This window comes from Pelophylax lessonae, assembly GCF_965119305.1.
Source record: "Pelophylax lessonae genome assembly, chromosome: 1".
Taxonomy (NCBI): Eukaryota; Metazoa; Chordata; class Amphibia; order Anura; family Ranidae; genus Pelophylax; species Pelophylax lessonae.
The window spans coordinates 794,842,374-794,854,547 of NC_138768.1; the positions used below are offsets into that span (position 1 = coordinate 794,842,374).

At 43.1% G+C, this 12,174-nt stretch overlaps 1 protein-coding gene across 1 annotated transcript in view; it reads right to left on the reverse strand.

Moving 5' to 3' along the window:
• CRMP1 (collapsin response mediator protein 1) overlaps window positions 1-10,572 on the reverse strand; it is a 182,077-nt gene extending 171,505 nt beyond the window's left edge. The window contains exon 1 of the mRNA XM_082263123.1: window positions 9,860-10,572. Within this exon, the coding sequence (XP_082119249.1) occupies window positions 9,860-10,231 (372 nt within the window). The 5' untranslated portion in view covers window positions 10,232-10,572. The remainder of the gene's footprint in view (window positions 1-9,859) is intronic.
• Window positions 10,573-12,174: the final 1,602 nt, after the last annotated feature.

Consider the following 12,174-nt stretch of genomic DNA (forward strand, 5'->3'; position numbering starts at 1 on the left):
GTAATCAGCACAAGTTAGAATGTGGGCAACTCGGCGGTCGTTGTGGAGACACTGCAGCATGTAATCGCTCATGTGTGCCAGGCTGCCCAGAGGCAACGAAAGGCTGTCCTCTGTGGGAGGTGTATCGTCCGTGTCCTCTGTATCCCCCCAGCCACGCACCAGTGATGGCCATGAGCTGGCCTGGGTGCCACCCTGCTGTGAACATGGTTCCATCTCCTCCTCCAGCTCCTCCTCCTCCTCATCCTCCTCATCCTCCAGAACTGTGCCCCTGCTGGACAATTGCGTCCCTGGCGTTTGCGTGTGCAGGAACCCACCCTCGGAGCCCCTTGCGAATGACTGCCCTGAAAGCCTTGGAAATGTTACCTCTTCATCCTCCTCCTCCTCCTCATCCTGTGCCACATCCTCTTCCATCATCGCCCGAATTGTTTTTTCAAGGAGGCATAGAAGTGGGATAGTTAAGCTGAGAACGGCGTCATTGCCACTGGCCATGTTGGTGGAGTACTCAAAACAGCGCAACAAGGCACACAGGTCTCGCATGGAGGCCCAGTTAAATTAAATAGCGGAATAGAAAATATGATCCAAAAAAAGTGTATGTATATCACACGTACACAACCACACTGGGCCCCAATTACTATTGTTTGTACCCCTAAAAGGCTAGATGAGGAGTAGGGGGAGTATGGAACAGGCAGCACCCTCAAACCTTCAGAAGTATGAGATGAACCCCAACAACTTGGAAAGGTGGATCTCTCTCACACGTACCAACACAGACTATCCCCCAATTTAACTGATCCCCAAAGGTTTTTGATTAAATAGCGGAATAGAAAATATGATCCAAAAAAAGTGTATGTATATCACACGTACACAACCACACTAGGCCCCAATTACTATTGTTTGTACCCCTAAAAGGCTAGGAGTAGGGGGAGTATGGAACAGGCAGCACCCTCAAACCTTCAGAAGTATGAGATGAACCCCAACAACTTGGAAAGGTGGATCTCTCTCACACGTACCAACACAGACTATCCCCCAATTTAACTGATCCCCAAAGGTTTTTGATTAAATAGCGGAATAGAAAATATGATCCAAAAAAAGTGTATGTATATCACACGTACACAACCACACTGGGCCCCAATTACTATTGTTTGTACCCCTAAAAGGCTAGATGAGGAGTAGGGGGAGTATGGAACAGGCAGCACCCTCAAACCTTCAGAAGTATGAGATGAACCCCAACAACTTGGAAAGGTGGATCTCTCTCACACGTACCAACACAGACTATCCCCCAATTTAACTGATCCCCAAAGGTTTTTGATTAAATAGCGGAATAGAAAATATGATCCAAAAAAAGTGTATGTATATCACACGTACACAACCACACTAGGCCCCAATTACTATTGTTTGTACCCCTAAAAGGCTAGGAGTAGGGGGAGTATGGAACAGGCAGCACCCTCAAACCTTCAGAAGTATGAGATGAACCCCAACAACTTGGAAAGGTGGATCTCTCTCACACGTACCAACACAGACTATCCCCCAATTTAACTGATCCCCAAAGGTTTTTGATTAAATAGCGGAATAGAAAATATGATCCAAAAAAAGTGTATGTATATCACACGTACACAACCACACTAGGCCCCAATTACTATTGTTTGTACCCCTAAAAGGCTAGGAGTAGGGGGAGTATGGAACAGGCAGCACCCTCAAACCTTCAGAAGTATGAGATGAACCCCAACAACTTGGAAAGGTGGATCTCTCTCACACGTACCAACACAGACTATCCCCCAATTTAACTGATCCCCAAAGGTTTTTGATTAAATAGCGGAATAGAAAATATGATCCAAAAAAAGTGTATGTATATCACACGTACACAACCACACTGGGCCCCAATTACTATTGTTTGTACCCCTAAAAGGCTAGATGAGGAGTAGGGGGAGTATGGAACAGGCAGCACCCTCAAACCTTCAGAAGTATGAGATGAACCCCAACAACTTGGAAAGGTGGATCTCTCTCACACGTACCAACACAGACTATCCCCCAATTTAACTGATCCCCAAAGGTTTTTGATTAAATAGCGGAATAGAAAATATGATCCAAAAAAAGTGTATGTATATCACACGTACACAACCACACTAGGCCCCAATTACTATTGTTTGTACCCCTAAAAGGCTAGGAGTAGGGGGAGTATGGAACAGGCAGCACCCTCAAACCTTCAGAAGTATGAGATGAACCCCAACAACTTGGAAAGGTGGATCTCTCTCACACGTACCAACACAGACTATCCCCCAATTTAACTGATCCCCAAAGGTTTTTGATTAAATAGCGGAATAGAAAATATGATCCAAAAAAAGTGTATGTATATCACACGTACACAACCACACTAGGCCCCAATTACTATTGTTTGTACCCCTAAAAGGCTAGATGAGGAGTAGGGGGGGTATGGAACAGGCAGCACCCTCAAACCTTCAGAAGTATGAGATGAACCCCAACAACTTGGAAAGGTGGATCTCTCTCACACGTACCAACACAGACTATCCCCCAATTTAACTGATCCCCAAAGGTTTTTGATTAAATAGCGGAATAGAAAATATGATCCAAAAAAAGTGTATGTATATCACACGTACACAACCACACTAGGCCCCAATTACTATTGTTTGTACCCCTAAAAGGCTAGATGAGGAGTAGGGGGGGTATGGAACAGGCAGCACCCTCAAACCTTCAGAAGTATGAGATGAACCCCAACAACTTGGAAAGGTGGATCTCTCTCACACGTACCAACACAGACTATCCCCCAATTTAACTGATCCCCAAAGGTTTTTGATTAAATAGCGGAATAGAAAATATGATCCAAAAAAAGTGTATGTATATCACACGTACACAACCACACTGGGCCCCAATTACTATTGTTTGTACCCCTAAAAGGCTAGATGAGGAGTAGGGGGAGTATGGAACAGGCAGCACCCTCAAACCTTCAGAAGTATGAGATGAACCCCAACAACTTGGAAAGGTGGATCTCTCTCACACGTACCAACACAGACTATCCCCCAATTTAACTGATCCCCAAAGGTTTTTGATTAAATAGCGGAATAGAAAATATGATCCAAAAAAAGTGTATGTATATCACACGTACACAACCACACTAGGCCCCAATTACTATTGTTTGTACCCCTAAAAGGCTAGGAGTAGGGGGAGTATGGAACAGGCAGCACCCTCAAACCTTCAGAAGTATGAGATGAACCCCAACAACTTGGAAAGGTGGATCTCTCTCACACGTACCAACACAGACTATCCCCCAATTTAACTGATCCCCAAAGGTTTTTGATTAAATAGCGGAATAGAAAATATGATCCAAAAAAAGTGTATGTATATCACACGTACACAACCACACTGGGCCCCAATTACTATTGTTTGTACCCCTAAAAGGCTAGATGAGGAGTAGGGGGAGTATGGAACAGGCAGCACCCTCAAACCTTCAGAAGTATGAGATGAACCCCAACAACTTGGAAAGGTGGATCTCTCTCACACGTACCAACACAGACTATCCCCCAATTTAACTGATCCCCAAAGGTTTTTGATTAAATAGCGGAATAGAAAATATGATCCAAAAAAAGTGTATGTATATCACACGTACACAACCACACTAGGCCCCAATTACTATTGTTTGTACCCCTAAAAGGCTAGGAGTAGGGGGAGTATGGAACAGGCAGCACCCTCAAACCTTCAGAAGTATGAGATGAACCCCAACAACTTGGAAAGGTGGATCTCTCTCACACGTACCAACACAGACTATACCCCAATTTAACTGATCCCCAAAGGTTTTTGATTAAATAGCGGAATAGAAAATATGATCCAAAAAAAGTGTATGTATATCACACGTACACAACCACACTAGGCCCCAATTACTATTGTTTGTACCCCTAAAAGGCTAGGAGTAGGGGGAGTATGGAACAGGCAGCACCCTCAGACCTTCAGAAGTATGAGATGAACCCCAACAACTTGGAAAGGTGGATCTCTCTCACACGTACCAACACAGACTATCCCCCAATTTAACTGATCCCCAAAGGTTTTTGATTAAATAGCGGAATAGAAAATATGATCCAAAAAAAGTGTATGTATATCACACGTACACAACCACACTAGGCCCCAATTACTATTGTTTGTACCCCTAAAAGGCTAGGAGTAGGGGGAGTATGGAACAGGCAGCACCCTCAAACCTTCAGAAGTATGAGATGAACCCCAACAACTTGGAAAGGTGGATCTCTCTCACACGTACCAACACAGACTATCCCCCAATTTAACTGATCCCCAAAGGTTTTTGATTAAATAGCGGAATAGAAAATATGATCCAAAAAAAGTGTATGTATATCACACGTACACAACCACACTGGGCCCCAATTACTATTGTTTGTACCCCTAAAAGGCTAGATGAGGAGTAGGGGGAGTATGGAACAGGCAGCACCCTCAAACCTTCAGAAGTATGAGATGAACCCCAACAACTTGGAAAGGTGGATCTCTCTCACACGTACCAACACAGACTATCCCCCAATTTAACTGATCCCCAAAGGTTTTTGATTAAATAGCGGAATAGAAAATATGATCCAAAAAAAGTGTATGTATATCACACGTACACAACCACACTAGGCCCCAATTACTATTGTTTGTACCCCTAAAAGGCTAGGAGTAGGGGGAGTATGGAACAGGCAGCACCCTCAAACCTTCAGAAGTATGAGATGAACCCCAACAACTTGGAAAGGTGGATCTCTCTCACACGTACCAACACAGACTATCCCCCAATTTAACTGATCCCCAAAGGTTTTTGATTAAATAGCGGAATAGAAAATATGATCCAAAAAAAGTGTATGTATATCACACGTACACAACCACACTAGGCCCCAATTACTATTGTTTGTACCCCTAAAAGGCTAGATGAGGAGTAGGGGGGGTATGGAACAGGCAGCACCCTCAAACCTTCAGAAGTATGAGATGAACCCCAACAACTTGGAAAGGTGGATCTCTCTCACACGTACCAACACAGACTATCCCCCAATTTAACTGATCCCCAAAGGTTTTTGATTAAATAGCGGAATAGAAAATATGATCCAAAAAAAGTGTATGTATATCACACGTACACAACCACACTAGGCCCCAATTACTATTGTTTGTACCCCTAAAAGGCTAGATGAGGAGTAGGGGGGGTATGGAACAGGCAGCACCCTCAAACCTTCAGAAGTATGAGATGAACCCCAACAACTTGGAAAGGTGGATCTCTCTCACACGTACCAACACAGACTATCCCCCAATTTAACTGATCCCCAAAGGTTTTTGATTAAATAGCGGAATAGAAAATATGATCCAAAAAAAGTGTATGTATATCACACGTACACAACCACACTAGGCCCCAATTACTATTGTTTGTACCCCTAAAAGGCTAGGAGTAGGGGGAGTATGGAACAGGCAGCACCCTCAAACCTTCAGAAGTATGAGATGAACCCCAACAACTTGGAAAGGTGGATCTCTCTCACACGTACCAACACAGACTATCCCCCAATTTAACTGATCCCCAAAGGTTTTTGATTAAATAGCGGAATAGAAAATATGATCCAAAAAAAGTGTATGTATATCACACGTACACAACCACACTAGGCCCCAATTACTATTGTTTGTACCCCTAAAAGGCTAGATGAGGAGTAGGGGGAGTATGGAACAGGCAGCACCCTCAAATCTTCAGAAGTATGAGATTGTGTTCACTGTACCCCACAAAGATTGTGTTCACTGCACCCCACAAAGATTGTGTTCACTGCACCTCACAAAGATTGTGTTCACTGTACCCCCCAAAGATTGTGTTCACTGCACCCCACAAAGATTCTGTTCACTGTACCCCACAAAGATTGTGTTCACTGCACCCTAAAAGGATGTTGTTCACTGCACCCCAAAAAGATTGTGTTCACTGTACCCCCCCAAAGATTGTGTTCACTGCACCCCACAAAGATTGTGTTCACTGCACCCCAAAAAGATTGTGTTCACTGTACCCCCCAAAGATTGTGTTCACTGCACCCCAAAAAGATTGTGTTCACTGTACCCCCCAAAGATTGTGTTCACTGCACCCCACAAAGATTCTGTTCACTGTACCCCACAAAGATTGTGTTCACTGCACCCCAAAAAGATTGTGTTCACTGTACCCCCCCAAAGATTGTGTTCACTGCACCCCACAAAGATTCTGTTCACTGCACCCCACAAAGGATTTTGTTCACTGCACCCCAAAAAGATTGTGTTCACTGCACCCCAAAAAGGATTTTGATCACTGCACCCCAAAAAGGATGTTGTTCACTGCACCCCAAAAATGATTTTGTTCACTCCACCCCAAAAAGATTGTGTTCACTGCACCCCACAAAGATTGTGTTCACTGCACCCCAAAAAGATTGTGTTCACTGTACCCCCCAAAGATTGTGTTCACTGCACCCCACAAAGATTCTGTTCACTGTACCCCACAAAGATTGTGTTCACTGCACCCCAAAAAGATTGTGTTCACTGCACCCCAAAAAGGATGTTGTTCACTGCACCCCAAAAAGGATGTTGTTCACTCCACCCCAAAAAGATTGTGTTCACTGCACCCCACAAAGATTGTGTTCACTGCACCTCAAAAATGATTTTGTTCACTGCACCCCAAAAAGGATTTTGTTCACTGCACCCCAAAAAGGATGTTGTTCACTCCACCCCAAAAAGATTGTGTTCACTGCACCCCAAAAAGATTGTGTTCACTGCACCCCACAAAGGATTTTGTTCACTGCACCCCAAAAAGATTGTGTTCACTGCACCCCAAAAAGGATGTTGTTCACTGCACCCCAAAAAGGATTTTGTTCACTGCACCTCAAAAAGATTGTGTTCACTGCACCCCACAAAGGATTTTGTTCACTGCACCCCACAAAGATTGTGTTCACTGCACACCAAAAAGGATTGTGTTCACTGCACCCCAAAAAGATTTTGTTCACTGCACCCCAAAAAGATTGTGTTCACTGCAGCCCAAAAAGATTGTGTTCACTGCAGCCCAAAAAGATTGTGTTCACTGCAGCCCAAAAAGATTGTGTTCACTGCAGCCCAAAAAGATTGTGTTCACTGCAGCTCACACACAGAAAAATGGATGTGGATCACTGACACCTGCCTATCTCCAATCCCACACCACACAGCAATATCGATTGTAGTTTGTAGAACACAGTTTCCCTAAAATTCAGCAGACTCTGTCCCTAACAGGATTGAGAAGAGATCGTAGATCAGGATTGAGTGCAGATTCACCCCACCCCCCACACAGCAATATCGATTGTAGTTTGTAGAAGACACTGACCCTATAATTCAGCAGACTCTATCCCTAAAATGCCTACAACTCGCCCTGCCTAAACACTCCGACCTGTCCCTCAATTCTATCCGGACACAAATGGTTTTTTCCTGCCTATCTTTCCCTAATCAGCAGCCAGCACATTGATGTGTGCTCTGTCCCTTAGCTAAGCAGCAGAATGACGCTGCTGCGGCGGCTGCCTCGAACTTATAAAGACTTGGTCACATGCTTCAGACGGCCAATCACAGCTACTAAGACATTTGCAGGCATGGCTGGGATGGCTTAAGGCACACCAGTTAAACGATTGTTGATTGGCTGTTGAAAGCCCGCCATGAAAAGAGCGCCAAAGCATGCAAAACCCGGAAATAAAACGACCGAACACGGATTTTTACCCGAACATACAGTAAAGTGTCCGTGTCCGTGTTCGGGTAAAAAAAATCCAATTATTCGGTACGAACACGAATAATACAGTCCGTGTTCGCTCAACACTAATTATGACAATTGTTATTCTGGTATGTGAACTGGGCTATTCTGAATCCGACTTGTACATTAACATTCATGTCAGCATGCTGTAAACTGAAATACAGATAGCCCGTCCCAAATTGGCGGACTCTGGGACATTAAAATGCAAAGTGAGTGTGTTGGGACAGAAGGCAAACAGGGGAAGAGGAGACAGGAGAGGAGGCCTCCCACACTCTCCATCCATTCCCCTTTTGTTACACTACAGTACCCCAGCAGCCAGCACCCAGCACCCAGCAGCCAGCACCCAGCACCCAACACCCCGCACCCAGCACCCAGCAGCCAGCACCCAGCACCACACTGATCTGCAGGGAAAGAGTTACTTCTCTCAACAGTCCCAAACGAATCATTAAATATTGACTAATACATATAAATATAAAATAAATATTGACTAATACATATAAATAAAAAATAAATATTGACTAATACATAGGACAGTCTCAGTGATCTGACACTGGAACATGTGCTCCACTACTCAGAAAATATGTTTGCAGTACACTTCAATCTTCCTTCATTCCGGACTACCAGGCCTGCATTAACAGTTCACATTGAATAAAAGCAATGACAATCCACAATATTCTCATTTTTTAATGTGTTTTGTATCAGCATACAGATAGAGAAAATGGTTCAAATTTTCCACTAAATATTAATGATTAGATACATCCATAGTCTACTGTATCTCTTTTTTAGACTAGGCCATGTCATAACAAACCATAGATCAGATTTAAATAAAACACTGACCACTATACACTGCAGATTTCACTCCAGTATCAGCTCATTCTGACCTTGAGAGGGGCCGTTTTTGCCAACATTTAAATAGATTTCAAGCTCTTGTGCCCAAAATCTTTACACTCTGACACCTATGGAAGCAGCACTATAGCATGATACTTAGAGTGAATTCAGGATAGATAGATAGATAGATAGATAGATAGATAGATAGATAGATAGATAGATAGATAGATAGATAGATAGATAGATAGATAGATAGATAGATAGATAAATAGATAGATAGATAGATAGATAGATAGATAGATAGATAGATAGATAGATAGATAGATAGATAGATAGATAGATAGACAGGCTTCATTTTTCATTAAAACCTGGTTGTTGGAGCACACACCGATATATATTATGTCATAATACCTTTGAAATGAAAATGACTAAAAACGTCACATTGTACTTTAAATGAGAAGATAGATAGATAGATAGATAGATAGATAGATAGATAGATAGATAGATAGATAGATAGATAGATAGATAGATAGATAGATAGATAGATAGATAGATAGATAAGACAACATATTTTTTAAAAGAAAATAATAATTCTAGGTTTTAAAAATGTGTCCCTACAAAGTTTGGATGGATGGATGAATGGATACATTAATGAATGAATGGAGGGAGGGAGGGATGAATGGACAGGAGAAAGGAAGGAAGGAAGGAAGGAAGGAAGGAAGGAAGGAAGGAAGGAAGGAAGGAAGGAAGGAAGGAAGGAAGGAAGGATGGATGTATGGATGGATGGATGGATTGATGGATAAATGGGTGGGTGTGTCGGTGGGAGGATGGATTAATAGATGGATAGAGAGAAGGATGGATGGGTGGAGGGAGGAATGGAGGGTTGAACTGGTTGATGCATTAATGTAGGGACAGATATACATAAACTAAATTAGATAGATAGATAGATAGATAGATAGATAGATAGATAGATAGATAGATAGATAGATAGATAGATTAATAGATAGATATGCATTGGGTAGATTGCCATCAGAAAGGCCTGAAGCATCACATCAATATTGATAGCCTGAAGACACAGTCAGAGAAAACTACATCACCCAGCATGCTCTATCATAATGTCAGGCCATGCTGGGACTTGTGATCCTCCAGCAGCTGGGGGTGCCCATATGAAGCCCATTGCTCTGATCCCCAGGCTGTCCCTATGATCAGACCCTTGAGGAATGGGCCCCAGAGGGCCCCCAGTGATGGCGCAGAGCCCCCACCCCCAGCCTCTCCCAGCTGTCACTCTACCTTGCCATTGTCCTCGCCCTGCAGCAGCTCCTTGCCCCCGGAGTATTTGATCTCTATGCCGGGGGTCCTGTCTTCCCTCTCCCCGGGGGAGCTGATGACAGATCCGGAGATCTCGCTGACATCGCTGGCCGTTTCGCTGAAATTGTCCCCGTCCATCATGTCCGGCCTGCTGGCACTCCTCGGGGTGCGGGTCCCTTTCTTCCCCACGCTGTACGCATCGAAGTCGATGGTCTTGTTCTCATAGGCGCCCTCCACATTGGCGAACATGCCGCCGTACTTGACCCGGGGGGTCTGGGCAGTGGTGCCCGGTCTGGCCAGGTAGACGGGCAGATCATCTTCTTTATTCCAATTCCGCTTTCTCTCCGCTGCCATGCTACACCCCTAGATCCCTGTCTATGGATGGAGGAGAGGAGGCGGCTGCTGCTGCTGCTGGTGGTGCTGAGGATAATGATGATCATATAAAATGCAGCAGTGCGGTGTCTGTATGGGGAGAGACACCACAACCCTATTGTTACCAGCAGAGCAGAGCAAATGTGCAATCTGGATTCACAATGGACAATCCTGGAGGTAGATGAGGAGCAGATCAGAATCTTCTGCACATAGAGATCTGATAACAGATGCTGCTGGTTCAAAGGGCTGGTGCCTGAAACTGGAGCACATACAGCCCCTGCTCACTCCCTCCAGGCACTGCCTGCTCTACAGGGACACCTCTAGGAAAAGGGCTCTATGTAGCTTTCCATCACCTCCCACCACCAGGAGACACATGTGTCCCACCTCTTCCTCAACCACTCATCCTTAGGGGCTCATGCATAGGCATGACATATAGTCTACATTGACTAAACTAGAATAGTACTAATACTTCCTTCCAATACATCTATGACGTTTCACATTTATTCAGATCCTAGTTAGTAGTAGTTTATCTAGTACTGGGCATCACATAGATTACATTAACTCAACTAGTATATTACCAACCCTTCCTCCAATTTATCTATGAAGTTTCTTATTTATCCAGATCCTAGTTAGTAGTTTATCTAGTACCAAGCATGAAATAGATTACATTAACTAAACTAGTATAGTACTAACAATTCCTCCAATTTATGTATGATGGTTCTCATTTATCTAGGTCCAGCTACATTAACTAGTATATTACCAACACTTCCTCCAATTTATCTATGAAGTTTCTTATTTATCCAGATCCTAGTTAGTAGTTTATCTAGTACTGAGCAAGAAATAAATCACATGACATTAACTAAACTGGTATAGTACTAACAATTCCTCCAATTTATGTGTGAAGGTTCTCATTTATCTAGGTCCCGCTATAGCTATTAGTAGTATTATGTAGTACCAGGCATGAAATATTAGTCTATATGGACTAAGCTGATATGGTACTAATTCTTCCTCCAATACATTTATAAAGGTTTCCTTTTATCCAAGTCCTGATATCTCTAGTAGTGATATATCTACTGGCCATGAAATGAGTCTACAATGACTAAACCTTTATAGTACTAATGCTTCCTCCAATACATCTATGAAGGTTTTCATTTATTCAGATCCTAATATATTAAGTAGTTGAATTTCTAGCACTGGGCATGAAATAGATTACATTGACTAAATTGGTAGGGTGCAAATACTTCCTACAATTTATCTATAAAGGTTCCATTTAACCAGATCCTGCTATATCTAGTAATAGTAGTAGTATATTGAGTATCAGGCATTATATGTTCGTGTACATAAACCGTGGACTAAACTGGTATAGTACTAATAACTAGTGATGGACGAACATCGGCCGGGGCAGTTCGCGAACGTTAGCCGCAAACTTTCTCAAATGTTCGCGAACCGCAAGTTCGCGGCGGGCCCCATTGACTTTAATGGGAGGCGAACTTTAAAAACCTTTAGGTCATATTTGCAGCCACAAAATACTTACTAGCTGTGCACAAATAGTCCCACCACATGGACACTGTCATAACAGAAGTATTGCTATTGGAAAAGTTGCCCTAAAATTTTTTATTTAAAATGTATTTTTTTTCCTAAATCAGCCAGAACTGACAGAAGCCGGTAAATACATGTCAAATACATATAGGGTCCATTCACACGTCTGTAAAATGGGTCCGCATCCATTCCCCAATTTTGCGGAACATTTTCAGACCCATTGATTTTCAATTCCAGTCTGAAAAATTAGGCATTCACAGGATAAAGTGTCAGCCAGTACAGGCACCAAAAATTAGCCCACATGTGGTTACCTGACTGCTAAGAACGTTGTATTCTGGGGCTGAAGGTACATTAGGCATTCACAGGATACAGAAGTAAGTGTTGGC